The following is a 25,321-nucleotide window of genomic DNA, read 5'->3' as shown; positions in this document are numbered from 1 at the left end:
CACGCAATGATTTTCACTTGCCCTGTAATTGGACAGACGTGCTTTTTGGTCTAGAAACATCTTCTATGACTGTGCTGAACGCAGTGCAATAAGGCTACGTGCGCATATAGAGCTCCACGTCGCATACGTTGTTATATATGTGCCTACGTATACACACAGTAAACATTATTACAAATAATAATAAAATGTAACCTAGCCTTTCTTTTTGTACTCGTTTAAGGCTTTTTCTTCCCAAGCTGTTCTACCACTATGATAACACGGGCATAACTAAACCAATCCAAAAAATACTTTACATCAGTCCAGCTCACCATACTCCCCTCCTCCTGTGAGAAATACTACCCCAGCGTAACCTCTCCAATAGCTACGTCCTTGGTCAACAGGTTCTACCTCTACGCTGCTAAGAAGCGCGGCCCACCGCAGGGATGCTGGCAGGCGCCTGTCTGCTCAGTGTCAGGCTTCCCTCTCAGCAACGCGATCTCCACGTGCAGTCCTGAGGGTATAAATGATGACATGAAGCTTGATCACTGGAAGATTCTGGTCTCTTCGAGGCCTTTCCGAAGCAAGCGTCTCCTCCAAACCTGCAAAGGTGTGCAGCCTTGGAAGGGAGACGTGCGGCTTCGCCTGGGTGCGAGGCCCTCCCGTCGCTACCCCCGCTGATCCACCACACAACACCGGACTGTTCGGGACCGCGCGGAGGCGCCCGGCTGGGCCGCCCCGGGGGGGTCGGCGGGCAGGAGGCCGCCCCCGCCAGCCCTTGGCCCGCGGCGCATGCGCCGGCCTGGCCACCGCCGGGGCCGCTGGCGGGGCGGAGCGGGGCGAGCGGCCGGGCCGCGGGGGTCGCCGCCGGGAGGGGAAGTCGCCTTCCGAGCCGGGGAATTCCCGCGGCGGCTCCTGCTGGGACGCGGCGCTATAGGGATTTCGCAACGCGGGGCCAGCCCCCTCCTCCAGCCCCTAGAAGGGCCCCCGCGCCCCCTTCTCCCCCCCTCGGCGGCCTCTCGCCGGTCCCGTCTTCACCGCGACCGCCCGCCGCTCGGCCCGGAGCCCCTTCAGCGTCCCCTCGTCCTCCGCGGACCCGCTGCCCCCCACGGCGGCCCCTCCTCGACCACTCTGCCCCTCACGCCCCTCAGCCCGGACTTCCCCCGGCCCCTCAGCAGCCTCCCGCTCGCCCCCAGGTTCCAGCCCGCTCCACGGCGCAGCCCCCGGCTGCCTTCTCTCTTCCTCACCCTTCGCCGGGGTTCCCCGGCCAGCCTTGCCCCCGGGGCCGGCTCCTCCCCCGCGGCGGGGTTCCCCCCTCTCGGCAGAGGCGGAGCGCGGCCCGGCCCTACCCCAGCGGCGGGAAGGGCGGCGGGCGGGTCCTGCGAACCCTTAAAGGAGCGCGGCCGCCCCCCTCCCCCGACGGGGAAGGCGGAAGAGCGAAGCAGCAACAGCCGCCGCGGCCCTGCCTGGCTCCTGGACGGGTTTGTATGCACCTGGCCGGATTGCTGCTCGCCCTGGAGAAGAGAGAGAAGAGGCAGCAGCGCGCCCGCGGCTCACCTCCCTTGGCCATGTGCTCGGTAAGCGAGGGCAGCAGTACAGACCCCTTGGCGGCCCGCTTCAAACAGGTGGAGGAGACGCTGGAGAAGCTGCACCGGGAAAACAGGAGCTTGAAGAATAAAGTGCCTCGGTACAACGCGCTCTGCACCTTGTACCACGAGTCTGCCCAGCAGCTGAAGCACCTCCAGCTGCAGCTGGCTGCCAAGGAGGCGACTATCCGGGAGCTGCGGGGCAGCCTGGCCCGGCGGCAGCAGCAGCCGGCGGGCGGCGAGGCGGCGGCGGCGGGCGCGGAGCCGGCCCGCTCGCTGGTGGAGAGTCTGCTGGAGCAGCTGGGCCAGGCCAGGGAGCAGCTTCAGGACAGCGAGCGACTCTCGGCGCGAAGAATGGAAGCTCTGAGCCAGGTAAAACCGCGAGTGCCCTCGGAAGAGCGCTGGCAGGCAGCGCCTCGCCGCCCCGGGGGCGCGTAATTCCCGAGGAGCGGCAGCTGGGCTCCCGCGCTCCGCTCTAGAAAAATCAGTCATTTCAGTTTAGTAAGTGCAGCAGTGGTTGTCTTGAATGGAGGAGGCAGCCGCTTGGCATTCAGACTGCTCACTCGCGTTCGTGGAGACAGGCACCGGCGCTGACGACTTGGCTTAAGTGACGTGCCCCCGGTGGCCCAGCGAGCCGGTGGTGGCAGAGCCCGGACCAGAGCGCCAGGGTTCTGACACCCGTCCTGCCCTGCTGGTGCGCTTGACAGGACTTGCTCGACCACTGCGGGCCCTGAGTTGGACTGTGCCCAAAGCAACTCGGCCAGCTGTATCCAGCAGTAGTTCCCGCTGCCTTAAGCTCAAGAAGGCAAACCATAAAATCCTAAACCAAAAACTTAGTGTGGCATTATAAATCTTCATGCAACTATTTTCACAAGGAGAAGGAAAATAGTAAAAAACCCTAAATTGGGAAGTTCCGTATTACTGAAGACCCTCCTCTTTATCAGATGCAACAGTTTTGTTCTGTAAGATAACAACTGATGCCACCACTTCTTCTATTACAGTGCTTTTTTAAAGTGCACTTAAAAGTGGATTTTTGTATTGACGTTAAGGCAGCACGTTAATACTTGCAGAAGTAACCAACAAGTCTGGATTGTGAGGACATAGATCAGGGAAACCGGTATCTCTTATGACAGGGAAAAAAAAAAAAGTCTCAAAACTCTGCCCCTCCCATCTACCACAAGCACTGTTTTTCTTACTGTCATTAAGACTTTCCCATGTTCAGTCTGAAATACTTAAAGAATTTTAAAGCATTTCTTTCTATATGAAGCTGCATAAAGGAATTTCCAATCTGAGAAGCAGTACTTAAAATTGAAACAAGTATTTTTGTCATAAGTAATCTCTTGACCTAATGCTTATACAAAACGTTTTCCATATATGACACTCACCTAAAAAACATTTAAGTAAGTTCAAGTTTGGAAATTTATAATAAGAGATGATCTTACTGACACTTTGCAGACAGATAACAAACCTGTGGTATTTGAAGATATTTTGAAGTCTGATGCTGAATATCTTTATAGCAAAAGGGAAATATAGCATTTAGCACGATGCTAAAGAATTTAAACATCAGTAATAAGAACAAATGCTATTTCTATAAGTTAGGTATTTAATTCTTTCTAGAAATAAATATTTTATGCCCAATCAGAAACACTGAAATCATTGTCACTAAAAATAATAACAACCAAAGACATTTTGCCTATGTGCTGGCAAAGGAGAGTGCTCCCTGTGATCTGGAGCTCCATTAGCACTCCCAAAGAACTGGAAGGGTGGAGTCAAGCTTGTACCTGTCTCATGGTCTATGCTGACATCCAGGGCATCACTGCTTCTGGAGGAGCAGTGCTGCAGAGCTTTGTTACCAGCATCTGCTACTTTTTGAGGATATCAAGCACAAGCTGTTTTTGACAAAGTCAGGACTGGTGTACTTCAGATGCATGGTACTACAGAGTGGTTTACTCCAGTCAGCAAGCAAACTTCTTCCTTCTGAAGACACCTGTGGAGACATTAACTTAATGCAGTGGGGATGATCCCACAGAGCTTTCAGTTCAACCAGAACCTGTGGCAACAAGATACACAGTTGTTTCTTAAGAGTATGTCAGACCCCCTCACATATCTTGGAGAGTCAGCTAGGGCCAAAATAGAGTCATTGCTGCCACACAGATTTAATTTCCTGTTTGCTTGTCCTTACCACTCATCCTTTCCTAGGTGGGAGAGTTGCTGTGTATGCCCTCTCTGCTTTGTCCTTGTGATGCTGTCAGGCAATGCATACACTTCACTGTTTTTTGATGACTTTCCAGTTCTATTTTTTTTGAGAAAAATTTCTACTATCTGGTATTTTAGAATGCAAGACCTGGAAGCGTTTCTCAGTCTCTACAGCTATTCCTTTTAAACTACTTTGTTTCTTGAAAGTTCTATGTTTAGATTGTTGCTGCTGTAAATCTTCCTGATTTTTTGCTGGTTGTTTTTTCATCCTACTGACTAGGAAGTGCTTGTATAGCTGTCTGAGCAGTTCTTGATTTTGATTGATTGATCTGTCAGTTCCAAGGTGTGATTATACAGAAATGAATTGGATTTATTTTACTTTTCAAGTACTTTGCAGTGAGTATAGGAGCAATATGGAATTACTGCAATATGGAATTCAGTCTTCAACAGATTTTGGCTTTTGAGTTCACTTGGCTTTTAAGTAACTTCCCCTCCCCCTTATGTTTAGGAAGTACAGAAGTTGAATCAGCAACTAGAAGAGAAGAATGGAGAGATACAGCAGATGATAAATCAGCCTCCATATGAAAAGGAGAGAGAAATCTTACGACTTCAGAAGAGCTTGGCAGAGAAAGAGAAGGCTCAGGCCACCAGTGATGTTTTGTGTCGTTCACTCACTGATGAAACTCACCAACTTCAACGCAAATTAGCATCCACAGCAGAAATGTGTCAACATCTGGCAAAATGTCTAGAAGAGAAGCAAAGAAAAGAGAAGGGGAATTCAGATGACCATATACCTGCTGGAAGATCTGATCAGGTATTCTTACTGCTACTATGTTTCTTTAAAGTCTTATCAGCTTCTGAGGTGTTAATTACAGTATGCTAGTAGTAACTGGGGAGTGGTGAGAAACATCCCTTAAAATAATTTCATGTAGGGTGAAGAGACTACCATGGCAAGCTTTAAATAATTCCAAGTACCAAAAATTTAGGATGGAAGCAGTTGTCAATCACTTGCATTTTGACCATCTCACTTTTCATCAGAGGCTTTGTTTTTTGGGAGGAGAGGATCCTGAGAGGTCCCTTCCAACCTCAGCAACTCCATGATTACAGTCCTTCCCTGCACATACAGGAGATGGTACCTTCATACCGCAGGATGCTTCTGTGCATCACTAGGTGGTGCTGTGCTTTTGAATCTCCCGATTACTTGTTAAGCATCTAAATCACAAAACAAAGTAGAGATATTTCAAAGGAATATTTATGTTAAGAACTCTATAGCACGTGGTCTTCTCAGATCAGGATTTGGCTTTGCACACGTAGTACAGACCTACTGAAAGTTGGTCGGCAAGAATGAGTCAAAGTATCTTTTTTTTTTTTAATCTGGGGTTCCCCACTGGCCTCCCAGTGCAAGGCAATGTTTCTCTCCAGCAGGGATGTTTAGAAAAATTGCTTCATGATAGGAAGGTGGCAGAAGTGCCACCGAGGGGCACAAAGAAACACCTGGATTTTGGTGTACTTTGCTAATGGCTGTGGCTTCACTGCATCATCACCTTAGCTGAAGCTTTTCAGCACAGGGTAGAGGTAGATTGTGCTGTTCTGTTGTTCCAGAAGTCAGGGTGGTTCAGAGTTGTTAGGTAATTCATGATAATACCATAAGGAAGTAACATTAGCGGTGCTGCTGCTAATATAACAGATCAGAATATTGAGTAGAATGCTACAGGCCAGTTCTCAAAAAAAGAATAATTCTGCCTCATGCTCTTACTGCTACATAGTGGTGATGCTGTGCTTCATATGACCACTCATCTATGCTTTTATCATCAACTCTATACATGCTCACTTCTGCTTTGTAAAACATCCCAGGAGCATTTCCAAAGAAAACTTATTCACATTAAGGTTACCTGTAAGAAACAGAGATTGATGGGATAAAAGAAAAAAGGACTTTTTAAGGGACTTGGAGCATTTAGCATTATCATATTTTACGTGTAATTGATAGACAGGAAACCTGATTGACTTTGATATATGTAATAAGTAGCTAACCTTGTACAGTGGGGACTTCCCTCTTGAAGAAGAGAAATTTCAGATGCAATTACTAGCTGATTCTAGGGAATTTTGTACAAAAGTGTTCTATATTACTCACGTACACCGGGGTTTTTTTAAGCAGATGTCACAACTGTAAAAAAGAGGTATCATTTTAGTCAATTATTTAGCAAGCAGGGTTTTTTTCCCTCAGTAATTTCTTCCTAGTACTGGCCAAAATTGACAGTAACAACAAAGCAAGATGAAGGCATATCTGTGTCTTTGTCATGCATTCCTCCACTCCAAACAAGTAGTTTCCAAGGAGTTTGTGTAAACCGTTAAGCTCTTTTGTCATCAGTGTAGACCCTCATGCATGTAAAATGTGTGCTATTTTTCTTGTTACCTTCAGTAGGCTCAGAATTTGGTAAGACAGATATGTTTTTATGACACTACACAGATCTACTGAAAAGCAGGACCAAGATGGTACAGCTTTGCTTTGCTTAATAATAATAAAAGCTGTAGGTTATACTATTAGTATTTAGAAATATACTATATAGAAATAAGTAGATCCAGATGTATGTATTTGTTCACTGGGAGCAAATAGTTTTAGAGGAATTTAAAAAAAAAGGTTACTTCCAGTTTAACAGCATAGCTAAGTAGCATTTGGGATTTTTATGTTAAAGTAACTCTTCCTTTATCTGAAAATTACAGCTTTTAGACAATGACACTTCACTTCAAGCTCTTATCTGCAACCTACAAGATGAAAACAGGATGTTAAAACAAAAAGTAGCTCATGTGAGTACTTTCATTTTGTACAAGATTAAGATTTGAGTATTTTGAATTACAGTAAATTTGGAGTAGGTAAGGCCTGGTTAATATAATTAAATGGCAGTTTAACGTGAGTCCAAAATTTTTCTTAGTCCTTCAGCATGGCACATAGTCTTTGTTCCCTTAGCTAAGAACAACTTATTATATATTATTACTAATGCATTGGGGTTTTGTTGTAAGAATTTTTGCGTTCCTTCCATGCATCAGTATTCCACCCCAGGAGAACAGCACTAGGCCCAGGGTGAGTGCCAGCCCCTCCCATTCCATATTCTTCAGTACTGTCCCCTAGGGATTAGGGAATGGGAAAGGCTGCCGTGAGGAGCCTGGCTTATAGCACAATAATCTTCTGCTCTCCTGACAAGTGGCTTGTCCACACTCAGCAGTTGAGTCAGTGTATTATATTATCTTTTAGAGAATTTTGGTCCTGCACATACAGTCTGTGAAAGCTTGGAAGTTTGTGTCTTCATGTTCTTAATGATGACTCTCCTGGGTAATCTTTCAGGTGGAAGACTTAAATGCAAAATGGCAGAAATATGATGCGAGTAGGGATGAGTATGTGAAGCGACTCCACTTGCAGCTAAAAGAGATGAAGTCACAACTAGAGCAGCAGCACTGCGTAACTTCAGCACAAACGAATTCTGACCTGATGCACAAAGAGATATTCCGGTTAAACAAGTTACTGGAAGAAAAAATGAATGAATGCATAAAAACAAAGAGAGAATTAGAAGATGTGAAGAAGGCTAGTGAAGGAGATAATGAGCGCATACAAATGCTAGAGCAACAGGTCATTAAGTTTCTTTTTCCTAGAGGTGGGAATTCTTAGTTTCTCCCCAGACCACTGAAGTCCAAGGGAGAAAAATGAAATTATTTCTTTTGATATTGCCACTTGTCTTGCCACGTTTGGCTATACAGATACTTCACACAGATTTAAAGGAAACTCACTACTTAAAGAACAGCGTGCAGTTCTGCTGGCTTTAACAAAAATATGAAAGATCTGAAAAAGAAATACAAATACCTTTAAAGTACAGATATGATAGAGAAGATAATATTGAGATTCTGGGAATAAGTATTTACAAACAAAAGAATCATAGCCCCAACTTTTTAATCTAACCTACCAATGCTCTAATTTATAAAATATTAACATAATAATTCTTTTTTCAGGTCCTAGTTTATAAAGATGATTTCACATCCGAGAGATCAGACAGAGAACGAGCGCAGAGTAAAATACAAGAGCTTCAGGCAGAAGTTGCATGTCTGCAACACCAGCTAGCAAGAAGACAGGTAAGAGAGCAACATACTATTTTTTTCAATTAAAGCATGTCAACAGGATTCAGGGCTAAAATATACTTTTAAATATATTTTAAAAAAATCTTAGCACTTCTAAAACCATTTCAGCTCAGTGTGCAGCTATCATAAACTTAAATTATTTCATAGTCAGTTCCAGGGGACGTGCTTCCCGATGCACAGGTAATACCCCTTTCCAGTCCATTTTCCTTCTATTTAGGATCAACATAGTAAGGGTGAATTCTTAGAAGGAAGAGAAGGATGGCCATGAGCCTTGTAATGGTGGCATCTTTAAAGTCATATACTGGCTCTATTCTGTGTTTCCTGCCAGCCACCTTTACAACTATATTAATAAAACTACAAAAACTGATGCGTATTTTATTTACAAGTCTTCTGATAAAAACATGAGCAGTGTTTCAGATAAAGGTGATAAATATTCTGTTGAAGAATATCTTCCTACTGCATCTTTTTCAAGAGCTCCTCTTTCTCTTTCTAGGACTCAAGAGACACAAGTAGTCATTTCAGAGTTCACAGGGGTAACCAAAATCATATGTATGTACAGACAAATGTCGAACATCTACGAGGCAATAGCCCAGGCCAAACAGGCACGAGAAGAACATCTTCCCAGTCTGAACAAGCCTCTCCTCCTGCAGACAATGGGAACTCTGGATCCGAGGGCAGGGCACAGGGTGAACTCAGATGCCCTCATTGTATGAGGTTTTTCAGTGATGAACTCAGTGATGAATTCCTCAAGCATGTTACTGAATGCTGTCAGTGACCATGGCATGTGAGGTGTGTAAGTCGATCACTACTTTATAGACAGTAAAACTTTGCTCTGTACATATCTCCTACAGTCCTAAAACAGAGTAATTCAAATGGACAGCTCTTAGGAATTAGGAGGATGAACAATATCTACCTCTTACTTGATTTCACCTTCTCTTGGACTGTATGAAAGGCTTCAAGATAAAGCAAAGTGTTTTTATGAAGAATTATTTTTGACGACTACGAGGAAGGCAAGCATAATGCAAATTCTACTACAAAGTAAACTGAAACTTACAGTGCTAATTAGCTTCAGAGTGCAACTTGACTTGTATTTGAGTCTAATTCTTTACAGCAGTCTGAAGGCTTGTGAAAAAAGTTACTGAACTTGAAATTTTCCTCCTCTTCCAAAAATGTAGGCTGAAGAGCAGAGGGGAGAATTTTGGCCGAAGATAGAAAAAAAGAAAAAACTACTCTGCTTTATCTGGATTAAAAGCGACAGTATTTTTTTTATTGAAGCCAAACTTTCAGACATCTCATGTGAAAATCCTTGTGTTTAATTGAAATCAGGAGAAGTGAAGAAAATATAAAAGGGCTGGTTATTGACTAAAACTAGCCTGTCTTTTTGCACAGAAACAATGTACAGGGTTATTTATTTTTTCTGTGCCATAAGTAACTATTTTACATACTTGTAAATGTGTATTTGTGTAATTATTGATTGTATTCCTATTTTACCTAAGGATTATTTTTATAATAAAAGTGATTGTGTACTTGCTTTACTACGTTAGTAAAGTGGTCCAAAAATCTCTCTTTCAGTGTAAGTATTTAAATGTGAAATAGTCCCAGTAACTATACTAAGGGCTAACCAAATGTCATGGTTTCAGATGTGAGTTATTTCATTACTTCAGTGATAACCATTGTCTCGGGCTATTTTCAAATACATTGAAAAATCACTCTGCATTTATGAGAGGAAGAATGACCTTTCAGATGCACAAGAACACATTTAACGCCCTACCCTGCCGCACATCTGTGACAAGGCCAATGCTAGCTTAAATTCCTTCTGAGCCTGTCTACACTGGAGATAACTTCAACAAATAGCAGGGGACTGTTTTGAGAAGAAGTACCAGAAGTTCAAGTGTATAAATGTAACAGGGCCACAGGTTTTTTCAGCCTTGGCTCCAGGTTTTTCTTCCCAAGTCAGAGGCCAAGTTAAGGATGTAAAGGCCTAGTACAACTGTCACCCTTCATAATTACAGAAAACTTACTTTGTTTAACAACACTCCTCTCTTCTGCTTTGCTTCCCTCCCAGTACTATGCTTTAGGACGATTATGGATATTTTCCTTGGTAATTCCTTTGCAGCCCCAAAGGAAGATGATTGATTATGACAATGTTGCCTTAGGAGGGATATTACCAAAAGAGATGCATGGGCCACTGCACGCCATGTGCAGGTGCAGTGGTTCTTACTCAGCTAATCTTGAACTGATTGCAAACCCGTGATTGATTAGTAACTTGTTTTTCCCAACACAACATGCACAAACATGCAGAGATTTTTATTTTTTTCTGGTTTTTTAGTGACCTTTTTATACATCGCCTTTTAAGGTCTTAGAGATCAGATGCGGCCCACAGAATATAGGCTGAGAAACATATGATTAAGCTTCCTGTGGCATAAGCTGATCTTACTTTTTCTGACTGTTCTCATTAGACAAACCTTGTTTACAGCTTCAATGTACATCAATACTATATTGCCAGTGATTGATACAGCAGAATATGGGCCTTTTTTTCTAGTGATTCACATCACAAGACAATTAAGACGAACACAACAACAAAGCAAGGTAGATCTTGGCAGCGCATTTTTTTTTTATTGCATTTGAGATCATCACTGCTTTAATATACATCAGTCAGAAGCTCAAGCCTGCTATAGATTTCCACTCATTTTAACCCCTGTGGGTATAGCTGGACAGACTGATCTACAACTATTAGATGCAGGAATTAGATACAAGAATCTGCAGTACACAGAAATTAGCAGTACGTATTCTTGTGGTTTTAAGACCTGTGAAGCAGTTCCCTTGTCAGAGCAGAGTCCGAATCCAGGGAAAGGAGGGCACTTCAGTGCTGGGACACAGGGTATCTCTCGATGGAGGATCACACTGGACCAACATACACAAACAGGTTAAGTTACAGGTCAAGCACAGACTACAGCTACCACCTAAAGCTATGCAGTAAACGTCTGGAATTTGAACACCTGTGGCAAAAATCTAGGACAGATCTGCTGTTTTTCAGTGTAAAAATACCTCACTTCAGAGCTATTTTATTTTACCATTTCTTACTGAGGTTGGTTTTTTTTTTTTTTTACATCTGGTAAAAAGCCTTACTTACTTCTTTCTTGTTTTGGCTTAACCAAGAAAGCAGTTACACACACTATGAAGAACTACCAGTGTCTCATATGCAAATGTTTGTTTCAAGGTACAGGGCATAAACTATTCCTCCTAAGAAAACTTGTCTACTATTCAGTCCTTTGACTTTTACACCAAAGTCACTGGTGTATCTCTTGAAGAAACAGTATAAAATCTTTGCTTGCCCTCTCCTCACCGGGCAAAGCATACACATCAAGGCATCCCAAGCAATTATCACCACCACCTACATTCACAATTCACATTCCTCAACTTGTAGACCAGAAAGCAAGCATATAAACTGTCAGCTCCACTGCCCCAGCACTGAAGTGAAAGCAGCCACAAGTTCCCAGCATTTTTTGAACTCTTTAAATAAAGGAAAGCTCCTCTGGCCTCACACAGGTGTTCTCTGCCCCCTTGGATTACCATCCAAGTAGCGTGTGTCTTATTTGGTTAAATGGTAAAAGCAACCCAGCTCCTTTCTCAAAAGAAAGCAATAAAGGCATATGAGTAAGAAAGTAACTGCATAAAATGAAAGGAACTTCAACAGCATAAACTTTACGAACTTTCATTATCCATTTGTACCGCACTAGTTCACTGAAACACACATCATCTGTAAAACTGCAGAAAAGTCCTCACAAGAGAGGCTCTTGAAACCATACAGAAGAACTACGTGACCATACATATGGGACTGGGTTCCTTATGTGCTGTATTGGTAACAAAAGTCATCCATGATAACTGAACCCTGCTATCTGTCAAAGTTAACATCTGTTTAGGCTTCCGTAAAGCTCTTGTTGCTGGTGAGCAGTGCCTGTACTGGAGAGGCATGCCAATTCTAGAAGACAGACAGAGGGACCTCTGTAGGTCCAGGGAGGCTGGGAGGAGGAAGGATAACTGTCTCTTCTGGGACTTGCAGAAGTGTGTCTTAGCATATTAAAAGCTGCCAAGATATATTTGTCCAATTACCTTGATGATTAGTCCCTCCCCTTTTTCTCCCTCATTAAATTACCTTCCCTTAGTTTTGGTCTCCAAACCAGCCTGAGTTCAAACCCAGGACAAGCTCAGCCATTTCCAGAGCATATATTGTCCAAGTGCTGGCAAGCTGGTTCTCATTACTCCTGGACCTAATTATAATGTATTTTGCTTGGGATTTGAAAGCAAATGCTGTTTACTAATAACTATGCTGGTTGCCATGCAGAAGTAGGCCCTTAGCACACAATCATGACAGCAGCTGTAGGCAAGACTGACTCACTGAACCTCAGAAAATGCAACTGGAAGAAGCCTCAGAAGTTAGTCCCTACCCCAAAAGCCCCTAGGGAGAGAAGCTCAACAATAATGCTGTCTTCTGTAGCATGGGCAGTATAGAGCCTAAAAAGCTTCTCAAATCTTCTGCAACTTTTAAGGCAATGTCTGCTTCACCCCTCCAATGATTTAGGGCATCACATCTTTTAAAACAAGCTTTAAATGATACCTCAAGATTAAGTGCTCACTAATAATAAAACTGACTACAAGAATAAAATTTGTTCAAGAAGCAGATACCTATGCTCTATGGTATTTTTTTTTAAACTTCCATTTCCTGTGGCTTTGCTGCATGTGTATATATAGAAAGCAAGGGAAATTCCAAACAAGATGCCACACCGTTGTACTCAGAACAGCAGTGCTTCTCATTCTAGAAAAGGGAAGTCTCAAATACTTTTTCTACAAAATCTATGTGAATTCATAGTATGCTGTAGTAATATTTCCTAGTATCATGTTCCACTAGCTATCAGCTGGGGGGTGTTCAGCTGAAAACCTAAAGAAACCATAAGAAATACTTACAAAGCACTAGGTCAACTCAGCAAGACCTAAGCAGAGGGACAGGGTATCAAGTTAAGCACTCCTGTCTTCTCACCTGATGCCTCAAATCACTCACTAAGGGCAAAGCGCAGCCCAACACCCTCACTGAAGCTATATAGGGGACTCCTGAAAGGCATCAACCATCCCAAGTGGCACAGCCTCTACTCCTGCTGCTGTTCAGTGCATTCTTCCCCTCTCCCTTTGGTACATTCACTTTCTCCTCCTTTTTGACATTCACTGGTAAGAAGCTGTTGGTGCCAGAACTCTTCACAACATGCACGGGACGTATGGCATCTATAGTGGCCGACAGCCTCCCCCAGGAGCTTGAGATATTTCCATAGCACATGGAGCTCCATTGTGAACAGCACCGAACCAGATGGTGAGTTGAGACAGATTACTTTTAGAAGGCACCAAAAAACCTATTTGAAGTGTGCGCTTGGCTTAACCACGCTTGTTCCCCTGACTGTCCTTTCTTGGGCCAGCCTTCCAGCCTGCCTTCTGGAGACCTGGCTGACGGATAGGCCGAGCACCCATGAGCAGACAAACTCTGGCTGCTCGTGCTGACGCCCACCTCCTTGGTGTCACACAAACCCACCTTGACTGAAGCTTTCACACTCTAATTTCTCAAGGAGTGGGAGGGAGGAAAGAGCAGTGGGACCCAGTTCTGCAGCGCTTGCAGATCCACCTCCATCCCCTCCCTGTGACCACTGCAACCCTCTCTCTCGCCACCTCCTCCCCCATCTTGCACTCACCCAATCTCTTTGTCAAATCTGTCTTCATAAAAAAAGCATTTGCCTTTTTTTTTTTTTTTAATCACCAATAGACACCTTCTTGGTTACATGCAACTATTACAGGCTGTTTTTACAGGAGGGACACACGTGTCACCAGGCAAGTCTAGCGTCTGCCCTGTCAGCTCTTCAGCCAGCACAACCATCCTCCATGCCTTGCTGAGCTTCCCGGTTCCTGCTGCAGTCAGACTTCCTCCAGCCACGTCCCAAACCTCCCTTGCACAGCCCAAAATGCCATGGCTGAATGGGACACTGGGTTTCACAGCTCAATGTCCCACTCCACAGCGGTTCAGACTTGGGCGATGCCCAGGTTTACCTTCTCTGCTGAGACAGGAGCCCACGCCTAGGAATAGTGCCTTGCTGGCACGAAAGACAAGGTGCCAACCTGCGGTCTCCCTCCAGCTGTGCCCCCGCAGCCCTCCCTGGGTTGGGCCAGCTGCAGCTCATGCAAACCAGCCACCTGTGCCCACCACCTGGGCCCCGGGCTGGGAGGGGAGCCCCAGGCACATGCACCAGCTCTGCGAGCAGCCCCACTCACAAAGCCCTGGGGTTTTTCCCGCCCAGTGAGAAGCAGGGAGCAGGTCTGCTACAGGGCAGGGTCTCCATCTCTCTCAGGACACACAGTGGGGGAGGTGAGAGAGCTCACATCTTCTCGGACCAAATGATCTCAGCTCATAAGATGGGGAAAAGAAGTAAAGAAAGGAGCACAGACACCCACAGAGGAATCAGCCCTCATTCTGACCATCACCACCACATCTCAAAGAAGCTCAGGCATCCAGAGAGGCATGCAAAGGTCCACAGACATTGGAGGAAGAACACCATCTACCAAGAGAAAGGAGGACTTGGTGGGGTGTGAAGTCATTCATGCACACCACAGCTGAGCACAGTCTAAAAGAGCATCCTACTTCTCCTTCCCACCATCTGAACTTGCCCTCAGTGATGAAGATCCAATTGAGTGGTTCTCAGCTCTTCTGATCTCAGTGCTGAGCACCTGCTCTATCTTCTGCAAGGCCTATTCTTACCTTCCCAGGTAGACAGACAGGGCTTTCCCATGTGCCACCCCCAACAACAGCTGGCAAACAGGAACCAGACATCTCTGGAGGGAAAGGGATCTGTGATAATGGCCTCTCTGCCCTCCACTAAGACCAGTTCTAACTTGAGCCCCAAACTTGACTAGTGGTTGATCCTTACCAGCAGGAACATCCGTCACCCATGAGACACACCTACTGGGTGTATTACACCCTACTCTGCACTGCCAGAGCCACCAGGCAAATCCCATTAGAGACCTGGTGTATGGTTCCTAGAAAACAAGAGCTAGAGCGGTCCCCATCCTTAATGGCATCCAAGACCTGTTCAAGCACTTTGCAAAAACCCATCTCTGCCCCTCGCATGTCACCACAGGGCAGTCAAAGCAGAGCCAGAACAGCAACAGCAGCACAGAGGCAGGTGGTGCAGAAGTTCACCAGCAGCTGGTATCTCCTTACTCCCAACATGGCATGACCCCTAAAACACAGCATGTTTTCCAGGCAGTTAAGTGATGCACGGAAACAGCACCTTTACCCACAGGTGTGGTAGGCATGAGAAAGGACGTGTTTTTAAGGGGGGCATCTTTCCCCATGTTTGGGCACCTTGGTGCAGGTCCACCTGGGCACAGCAGTGGGGAAGGTCTCCTTCCCAGTGACAGCTCTCCAGCAAACCCTCACCTGGGAGGGAACAAATTGTACCTGTAGTTGAGGATCAAACAGATGCCAACTGTGAATGTACATGAGATGATCCTTAGGAAGAGGGACACGTCCCCTGTGCTTCACTGCTGCAGAATGCAGAGGAGGGGCAGCACATGAAATGCAACTGCCTGGAGAGAATATGAGGGCTAAATGTTATTAAAACTTACATCAGTGGCAGGAATGGGAAAATATAAGTCTTCATTTACTGCAATTACAAAATTCATTGATGAGGTCCACAGTGATCTACTCTAATGCTCTTAATTGCTCTTAAAAAACCCATCCTCCCAGTTACCAGTATTCATTTGTCTGGGATGCTCTTTGCCACGTGAGCATGTTGAGAGGGGAAGAGATGTGACAGTCCAGAGCATGTAAAGATCCTACAGAACAGTGGCTGCAGCCTGTGGGAAGAGCAAGCAAAATCCAAACTAACCTCATTACTACAGAGCCATGTCCTGAGAGCAGCTTTTAAACAAGAAGCTGAAGCTCACAGTACCTGTAATTGCAAGGTCAGGCCTAAAATTAGCCATGAAAAACAACCCTCCAAAGAGAAGTTGAAGGGATATAGATGAAGGTAACACGGCATCACCAGGGAGTGATGGAGAAATGGAGTAGTTTGCAGGGAATTTGAAACTTAGGTATAGCAGGCAAGAGGCACGCACATGCAGGTACACACACTTCTCCTTATGCTAAAACAAGAAGGGATTTTAGCCTTTATTAGAGGGTGAATGACGCAAAATAAGCTCTGTCTGCCTCTCAGCTTGCACCTCTTGCCTTTTTTTTTTTTTTTACAAAGCAGAATTTTGTCAGCTCCTCCATGACTCTAAAATAGCTTTAAAACCACGAGCAATCTCTTTTAATAGGACTGAGGAGGCTGGGCCCTCTCTCTCTCCTGAGCAGTCCACTTACTGATCATCAGAGACCATTTTTGCCCTATTCCAGTCACAGTCAAACACAAAAACAAGAGCAGGACCCATGACACTGGCCACCCCAGTCAAGTGCCTCTAATCACCAGGACACACAGCTCAGCCCCAAAACCACCATTCTTGCTTCTTCAAGTACCTCTTGCACCATCAAGCCGAGTGGTCATCAAAAGGCATTTCAGCTCCAGTGGTAACATAACCACCTTCCCCCATGGCACCTGCGAGGTTTTACACCTTTTCAGGGCCAGTCTTCTTGCAAGATTGATACTCCAAAATATACAGCACACAGATTGTGCCCAGTGGTGTACTAGGACCGATGGGAGGTCTCTGACAGCCCAGAAGATTTCTGCTATGTGCCAGCCAGGAGTTCATGAAAGGGATGGCTCTGCAACACTCGCCACCGAGCAGAGAGGGTCTGGAAAGGGGAATAAAGTGGAATTTGTTTGAAAGAGACACCGGGGCAAAGAGGTGGACTGGACCAGGGTGTTTTAGAAATAGTTATGTACACCAAGTCATCCTTTTACATGAATCTCTGTGGCCGAGACTAGGAGCCAGTGTGTGGTGCAGGCAGGCTTTCCCCTCCCACACAAGATCCATCCTTTGATAACCAGATGCGGAATCCCCTAAACTCTCTGCATGTTGACAGCTCCTGGGGAGGCACAACGTGCAGTGGAAAAAATTGATGAGCACAACCACCTCATCACCATCACCCAAAGAATGGGCGACTACTTATTTTATGCACTGTTTTGAGCCTTCGTTTTGTTGCACCTACACATGCTGGTCACACGGCACCGCAACCCCTCCTACAAAATGTCAAAGTCTTCAACTCCTAAAAATAACCATTATGGGGGAAAAAAGAGTGTGTGCTGACCAGTGTAATTCCTGTGCAGTGGGGATTGCACTGGTCTTGCCTTTCTCCTCAATGCAGAGTTTGCACTCACCTTGTCCTAAGTTTCCTCCTGGTGGCATCTCTTTTGATAAGCAGTGGGCAAATACTAATTTTTACCTCTGTGGTAACTCTCTCAGGGAAAGTTTACTGGAGCTTTATCTTTCCTGAAATGGCAGCAAAGCCGAATAACCACTTCCTCTTAGCACAGCTGAGGAACTTCAAATGTGCAGTGTTGCAAAACAGTGTGAGGACACTCTCCGTCCTGCCTCTGCCATACTCTCTTGCGTGCATTAGTATCAGTTGTTACACACACTGGGCAGTAACAAGGTTGTGAAACACTTGAACAGTAAAAGCCACTCTCACAGTCTGGAAAGGCAGGCCAGTGCTACCTTTTACTGTCCCCTGCAGTCAGCTTGTGCCTTTGCGTTCCCAGCAGCTGTAAACAATCCAGATCCTGCAGTCACTAAAATTTTCACCTGGACCTCTTTTAGACTCTGGGCAACTGAATGATTTTGAGGCAAGCCCCAAAAGGATGCCTGCACTATATGTGCTTGCAAGCATTTCTGTTCTGCTGCAATAGTGAAAAAACAAACTGTGAGAACAGATAACTTGTAACAGCTTTACACAAAATTGACCTCTTAGGTTGCTTCCTTAACCAGAGGGGCACATCATGTCCCCAACCCTACAGAAAAGGACCCTGATGTCTGTAAGAAGCTGGACTTGTGTACCTCTTCAGCAATTGTCTCCAACCAGTGTTAATATTGTTATAATGCTTAATATTAGAGCGGCTAATGTCTGACTGGACTTTAAAAGTCAAGTTCAAGTCACCTCTATGCAGCTTTTGACTGGAGGAAGACAGAGGACTGTGAATCATATAGGTGCTGTGCCTCACGGCACCGTGCAAAACACCGGGGTGTCCCTGCAGTTTTTCTAGAGATGGTGCTAACACAAACCAGAATAAGCTTTGTGCAAACATTGCAACTGTTTTACCATCATTTCAGTGAGACAATCCTGTGATTTCATGTAGAAAGCCCTGGTCTATGTATGCTAAAATTCTCAGACTCACGTCACCTATATAGACACAAGCTACAGACTCCACTGGGGCTCTTCTTTCTATAGATATCCATGTCATTTAAATGTTTTTCCTCCCTGTGGCTGGCAAAGAATGAGCAAGCAGGCAGGCCTAGTTCTGTACCCAAATTGTCTCAGCCCATTTTTGCAAGGACCAGCAAGTTGCATCCACTTGTGCTTTTAGGCAGTCACCAATTCGACTTGTGTGGGGTGAAGAGGCTAACTCTGAGGCCTGAGGTACTGCTGTAGTCTAAGGCTGTACCCGCATTTGGGGGTTATGTATTTAAATAATTACAGTGATCATGCAACTTTTTAAGTGCGTTAAAAAACACCAACACAAAAAACCTCTGAAAGCTATATTGACTGAAAATCTGAGCTATAGAAGAATGAGCAAGTCTCCAGTACACCCAACCCCATCCTATTACTTGATGTCCATGAACAGGCTGTGGTTCAAAACCTGCCTTACTCAATATATCAACACATCATTAACGCCTATTTCCAAACAGATATGGTTTGTACAGTGAAAGTGCAGCCACTAACGAGTTCAGGGAGCACTTGCAGCAGCAATACAACCTGCAATAGCCGTTCAGGTCTTCAGTGCACCAAACCAATACAACATGTAGCTACACAGTTGTTCATACTGGTGCAATTACTCCAATTACCGATGCAATTGCTCATGAGTCAAGATGAGTCTGATCTACACAAGAGGCTGACAGCTGAGGCAAAGCAACAAACTCAGACTCCAGTGTAAATAGTGCAGGATCCTTCACATTTGGAAAGCCAGAATCTCTCTGAAGCAAGAGCTGTGGACTACAGGTTCAAAAAATGTCAACTTGTGTCTGGAGTTTGGGATTTCCACTCCAGCTCTTTGCAAGTGAGAGGTCAAATATGAAAGAGAATAATATAAACACATCAAAAGGCTATAAAGGCTTACTGATTTGGAAGCCAAGACTGAAGGAAGGGATTCTTAGAAAATAAACAGTAGAATAGCTTTTAAGCATCCATTAAATCAATAATGGAAAAGTCTGTATGCATGCAAGAGTACTGACAGGAATTAAACGTCACTGAAAAGGACATGGGTACCTAAAGGAAGCAGAAAGAAACTTACTGGAGCTTATGAAGACAGCAGGTCTAGGCATGAATTGGCTAAAATTTATGACTATCACAATCAATAACAAGTTTGCAAAAAATCACTGAATAGTCAAGCTTGGGGAGAGGAATGTCTGAAGATCATCTCGTCCAACATGCCCTGCTCAAAGCAGGGTCAGTTAGAGCAGACTGCCTGGGGCTGTGGCCAGTCAGATTTTGATCATCTCCAAGAATGAAGAGTCCACAAGTTCTCTATACAACCTGCTCCTCGGTTCAATCACTCTCACAGTAGAAAAGTTTTTGCTTATGTTTAAATGGAATTTAATGTATTTCAACTTGTGTCCATTGTCTCTTGTCCTGTCACTGGGCACCACTGAGAAAAGTCTGGATCCATCTTCTGTACTGCCCCCACATCAGGTATTTATACACATTGGGAAGACCCCCCGAGCCTTCTCTTCTCCAGGTTGGACAGTCCCTGCTCTCACCTCTCCTATTTAACAGGTGCTCCAAGGCCTGAATCATCCTTGTGGCCCTTTGCTGGGCTCTCTCTAGTATGTCCACACCTGTCTTGTGCTGGGGAACCCAGAACTAGACTCACTGCTCCAGGTGAGTCTCACCCATCCTGAGCAGATGGGAAGGATCACCTCCCTTGATCTGCTGGCAATGCTCTGCCTAACAGCAGCCACCTTCAGTGCAAGGGACATTCTGAGGGCTCATGTTCAACTTGCCTACCAGGACCCCCAGGTTAACCTCAGCTTGAGCTCTTCAACACCAGTCAAGCAAAGAACCCCCAAAACAAGCAACCAGCAAAACACTTGTTGATTTTGACAAATTATTGTTGTTAAAAAATAGACCTATTTCTCCCTTTCTCCTGCCCCCGCTATGGCCCCAATCCTGAGACAGGTATTATATATTTATTTATTAACTGTCACACTCAAAGTAGTTAAGATCTCCAAGTAAATAATACCAGGTAAATAAATAAATAAATAATACTCTATGGAGACACTTAAAACCTCAGCTAAAACACTAGACAAAAGTGACACACTTATCTCAGGAACCAGTGCTGAATATTCAGAAAAATGGCATATTTGGCATGGCTCCTAAAACAAACACTTCTTGAAGTGTTTATAAGAAAGATGACACAGTCCATTGTTGGCAGGGTTTGAGGGTGAAGAGGAAGGAAAGAAATCCTCTACTTCTTTTGGCAGACTCTAGAAATTCCTCAATTCAAATGCACAGGCTTGTTTTAAAAACTCAGCTAACAGACTGGTACAAAGCAAGAGAGCCTTGAAAACCTGAGAGGACCAATGCAGGTACCCATTTTATTCCTAGGTCCCCTAAATTACAGCAAGTTAAAATCCTGATGATGTGGTTTCACTATACATATGTTAGACCCTCTCCCTCTCCTGGTTGGATATTGAACAGAGTTATCCCTTTCCTGACTTCATAGTTCATGACATTTGTATTTTTTTGCACTTTGTGAAGGTTTTACAGTAAGCCTGGGATACAGCAACTGTTTCCGTTCTTTTGTTATGCCTGATTTCCTCAAGGCTCAATTGGATGAGATTTCTAAATCGCTCTCATTGTAGCTGCTCTCCCATTTTGTGAATACGATGAATCACACCAGACTATGTGCAAACTAGTGGGCGATAACATAAAAATCCCTCACATTTACTGTCAGAGTCTGTAGTATTCCCTCCTCTGTCTTACAATGCTGATATGGCTCCATGGCTCACAAAGGTGAGGAAACAGTAGCGTTAACTAAAACCAAGCAGTCATTTTGGAAACTCTCCCATGAGTTTGTGAATGCATCATGAATGTGACCTGCAACCTCTGCACTTTCCTAGGCTACACGAAGGTGGCCCCGAGATGTTGATCTACATCTACTGAAGAACTAGAGCAAGACCAAGCACAAAACACTTCCGTTGTTTTCTAAGCCAGGATCTGAATTGCTGGTACTTACAGTAAAGAAAGGCATTACTCACTACTGCTGTTACTGCATTTCTGATCTTAGTACAACAGTGAATGTATATATAAAGTACACTGAACTTCAGCATGTCCTTCTGCATCTCCCTTGCGTGCATATTGCATTTAGGACCCTGGTGTTAAACTGAAAGAGGAACACAAAGGAAGGGAGTTGGACCCTGACTGAGACAAAAAGACTGAAATTTGATACAAGAAGTGCACAGTTCCTGCTGTCTTTACAAAAATCAGCTGTACCAGAGCAGTTAACACAACAAACACAAGTGATAACAGGAACATGAAGTTAAACTAGGCATTCGTTGGGTACGTTAGGTTTTTCAAAGTGACTGTTCTGATGCTAATTATCATAATGTTTATCATAAAAAATTGGTTGAATTTTTTGAATTCTCAAAGATATTCAGGCTTGTTTGGTAAATCATGGATGAAACTCCAGAAGCCCCAAAAGGACAAACATCTTTAAAATGGAAACAAACTAACTTCAATCCTCCCTCAAAGGAACAAGCAGATGCTTTTTAAGTGCCTACCTGACAGCAAGGAGGTGATTTATTCTTGACAAATCCATGTTGGCTGCTACTCATGGTCAAACTGATAGTTTCCTTCTTTTTCAGGATAACAGCTCTTGTGGACAGAAGAAAAACAGTAGATATTGTGAGAGATACTGAAAGTTTCAATGCCATTTTCACATAACATATCAATAAGCAAACTCTGAAAAACATTATCTCAAGGGGGGCAAAAATCAGTCTGGGAAAATATATCAGCAAGGCTCCTCAGATATTGGTCCTGGACCTAACAATCAGATATTTTCATTACTGCTTGGGGCATGGGACAGAGAAGATGTATTAAATGCACATGCAGATCCCAAATGAAAAGGAGGTGCCAGTGCACTGGTGAAAAGAATCAGAACAGCTACAACAATTGGATAGGTGGTTTGGAAAATGCTGGCAATTCAGCAAGGAGAAATGCAAAGTTATATAGTTTGAGGACAATGAATTGCACAAATACATGACAAGGAATCACTAACAGGGCAATTCATCAAAAAGGTTCATAGGCTGGATTGAGTCACAGGCTGCTGCGAATAAACCAGACATCAAAATACGGAGGATAAACAGGAGAACTGTCAGCTGGATGTGAACAAATCCCTTTGCTCCGTGTGGTGTTAATAAAGCACAGCTGAAGTACTGCAACGTGCTTTGAAAAACTGTACATCAAGTAAAATATGGAAAAAAAAAACCTAGACAAAAGACCACAGGACTTTAACAAAAGATTATAAAGTACGACAACAGAGAAGACTGAGGGAAGTCCAGCCACATCCTTGCAGAAGGCAAGGAAACCACGCAGCCTGACTCGGGCGGTGTGGATGGAGCACTTGCTGGTGAATATTGAGGCAAAAGAGTCGTTGAATACCTCAGCCTTCTCCATATCCTGGGTAATCTAGTCTCCCGTTTCCTCTGGAGAGGGCCCACATTTTCCCTGCTCTTCCTTTTATCACCAACACACCTACAGAAGCTTTTATTGTTGCCCTTGGTGTCCCTGGCCAGATTTAATTCTATCAGGGCTTTAGCTTTCCTAACCTGATTGTTGGGTGCTTGGACAGTTTCTCTGTATTCCTCACAGGCTATCTGCCCTTGCTTCCACCTTCTGCAGGTTTCCTTTTTTGTATTTGAGTTTGTCTAGGAGCTCCCTGTTCATCCATGCAGGCCTCCTGGCATTCTTACCTGACTTACTCTTTGTCAGGATGCATTGCTCCTGAGCTTGGAGGAGGTGATCCTTGGACATTAACCAGCTTTTTTGGATCCCTCTTCCCTCCAGGGTTTTATCCCATGCTACTCTGCCAAGCAGATCCCTGAAGAGGCCAAAACCTGCTCTCCTGAAGTCCAGGGTAGTGAGCTTGCTTGCGCACCCTTCTTACTGCCCTAAGGATCTTGAACTCCACCACTTCATGGTCACTGCAGCCAAGGGTGCCCTTGAGCTTCACACTCCACTCCAGCTCCTCGTGTTGGTGAGAACAAGGCCCAGCACAGCACCTCTCCTCAATGGCTCCTTTATCAGTTGGAGAAGGAAGTTATCATCAATGCACTCCAGGAACCTCCTGGATTGCTTCTGCCCTGCAGTGTTGTCCCTCCAGCAGATATTGAGGTGGTTGAAGTCCCCCATGAGGACCAGGGCTTGTCTGTCTAGGGAGGGCCTCATCTGCTCGGTCTTCCTGGTCGGGTGGTCTGTAGCAGACCCCCACCATAACATCTCCTGTCCCTGCCCTCTATTTATTCCTGACCACAAGCTCTCGGTTGGCTCCTCATCCATCCCCAGGCACAGATCCATGCACTCCAGCTGGTCACTGACATAGAGGGCAACATGCCCTCCTCATGTCCCCTGCCTGTCCTTCCTAAAGAGCCTGTATCCTTCCATGCCAACACTCCAGTCATAGGAGTCATCCCACCATGTCTCTGTGATGCCAGTCAGATCGTAGCCCTGCAGTGGTACACACGTCTCTAGCTCCTCTTGTTAATGCCCCATGCTATGTGTGTTTGCATAGAGGCATTTAAGTTGGGCCCTGATGAAGCTGACTTACTGGCTGGAATTCCTTTGTGCTGCTCTTCAGGTGCTCTCCTGCTGACCTGTGACCCCTCTCTAGGCTCTGGGCATCTATTGCTGGCACTGGTGTCAGACTGGTAGGAGTGGGATGGATTGAGGTCCCCCTCCCCTGGCAACTTCAGTTTAAAGCCCTCCTCACCAGCTTGGCAAGCCTATGACTGAAGATGCTCTTCCCCTTCTCTGACAGATGGACCCCATCAGCCCCCAGTAGACCAGGTTTCTCAGAGTGAGTCCCAGGGTCTAAGTAGCTGAACTTAGCGCAGCTGAACCTGTGGCACCAGTCCCATAACAATTTGTCGATTCAACAGATTTGACTGGCCCTTTCAAACTCCTTCCCTTTGACCAGGAGGATCGATGAAAAAACTACGTGCACTCCAGAGTCCCTTACCGCTGCTACCAGGGCTCTGTAATCCCTCTTGACACTCCTCAGACTGCTCCTGGCTGTATCACTGGTGTCCACATGAAACAACAGCAGCGGATGATAGTGGACTGTACGAGGCTTGGCAGTCTCCCGGTGACATCCCTGATTCGAGCCCCCAGTAAGGAGCACACCTCTCTAGGGGGTGCATCAGGTTGGCAGATGGGTGTCTCTGTACCTCTCAGAAGGGAGTTGCCTGCTACTATCACCCATTGCCTTTTCTTAGTTGTGCTGATTGTTATACGGGGACCAGAGTGGGCTGCTTCAGCTCCAGCATCTCTCCTGACGGGATGGGTCTTCCCTCTTCAGTCCGCAAAGCAGTGAAGTAGTTCAACAAGGGCACCTCAGGCTTTAGGGGAAGTGTCTTCCTCCTGCAGGTCCTTGATGTTGCAAACTTCCATTCTTTCTGATTATCAGCTCCACTCCCTTCCACGTGTGCCAGCGGGGGAGCTTTTGGCTGTCTGGCTGTGGGTCCACTGCAGACTGCGCTTGGAACCAGCTATCCAACTCCTTCTCAGCCTCCCTGATGTTCCACAGCCTTCTCACCAGGTGGCTGAGCTGCAGGAGCTCCTCCATCTGGGCACAGCTTTTGCAGGCAGGTCTGCTGCCTGTCCCTGCCCCAGGAGAAAGGTCTGGGCACTTCCTGCAGCCTGAGGCCTGCTCTGCAGCCTCTCCCTTCAGCAGCTCCAGATGGGGGGAGGTATTGGCTGCTGCTGGGATCGATGGTGGGGATCCCCCAGCTGGAGCTGCAGCCTTTGTTCTCAGACGAGTGCCCACCATCCTGCCTTGGGGTCAGGTAGGATGAGTGCCCTTGGTCTGTGCAGATGGCTGCAGAACGATGCCTCATTGCTGGGTTGTGTGTACTTCAAGTCTCTCCAGTCAGCCCATGGAATGTCACCGGGGCGCTCTCTTCCTGCATCTCCCCTGGAAGAGTCAACAGTTCACCTGATGTTAAGTTTCAATAAAAGCTTTGGTTCTGCT

At 45.3% G+C, this 25,321-nt stretch overlaps 1 protein-coding gene and 1 long non-coding RNA gene across 3 annotated transcripts; one reads left to right on the top strand and one right to left on the bottom strand.

Moving 5' to 3' along the window:
- Positions 1-1,387: 1,387 nt before the first annotated feature.
- Positions 1,388-9,418, top strand: TNIP2 (TNFAIP3 interacting protein 2). 2 transcript variants are annotated; one of them, XM_074821972.1, is made up of 7 exons: positions 1,388-1,934; positions 4,267-4,572; positions 6,480-6,563; positions 7,099-7,380; positions 7,758-7,877; positions 8,377-8,672; positions 9,059-9,418. In XM_074821972.1, the coding sequence occupies exons 1-6, from the start codon at positions 1,464-1,466 to the stop codon at positions 8,656-8,658; spliced, it is 1,545 nt and encodes a 514-aa protein (XP_074678073.1). In that variant the 5' UTR covers positions 1,388-1,463; the 3' UTR covers positions 8,659-8,672; positions 9,059-9,418. The 2 variants fall into 2 exon arrangements, with proteins under 2 accessions (XP_074678073.1, XP_074678072.1); XM_074821971.1 differs by having other exon boundaries at positions 8,377-9,418.
- LOC141922585 (uncharacterized) lies at positions 2,908-25,321 on the bottom strand. Its single transcript, XR_012623018.1, has 4 exons — positions 23,046-25,321; positions 21,855-21,948; positions 4,447-4,503; positions 2,908-3,549 (listed from the first exon to the last, which is right to left on the bottom strand). It is a non-coding gene; the product is annotated as an uncharacterized LOC141922585 (long non-coding RNA).

The sequence above is a fragment of the Strix aluco genome, chromosome 4, assembly GCF_031877795.1.
Source record: "Strix aluco isolate bStrAlu1 chromosome 4, bStrAlu1.hap1, whole genome shotgun sequence".
NCBI classification, from domain to species: domain Eukaryota; kingdom Metazoa; phylum Chordata; class Aves; order Strigiformes; family Strigidae; genus Strix; species Strix aluco.
The sequence above is the reverse complement of the archived record's forward strand: the minus strand, read 5'-3'. Positions and strand labels throughout refer to the sequence as shown.

Bases quoted from the DNA above. Each gene is read 5' to 3' on its own strand.
- TNIP2 (XM_074821972.1), top strand. From the start codon at position 1,464: ATGCACCTGGCCGGATTGCTGCTCGCCCTGGAGAAGAGAGAGAAGAGG. The intron at 6,564-7,098 runs GTGAGTACTTTC...GTAATCTTTCAG, and splicing joins TAAAACAAAAAGTAGCTCAT to GTGGAAGACTTAAATGCAAA. The intron at 7,381-7,757 runs GTCATTAAGTTT...TTCTTTTTTCAG, and splicing joins TACAAATGCTAGAGCAACAG to GTCCTAGTTTATAAAGATGA.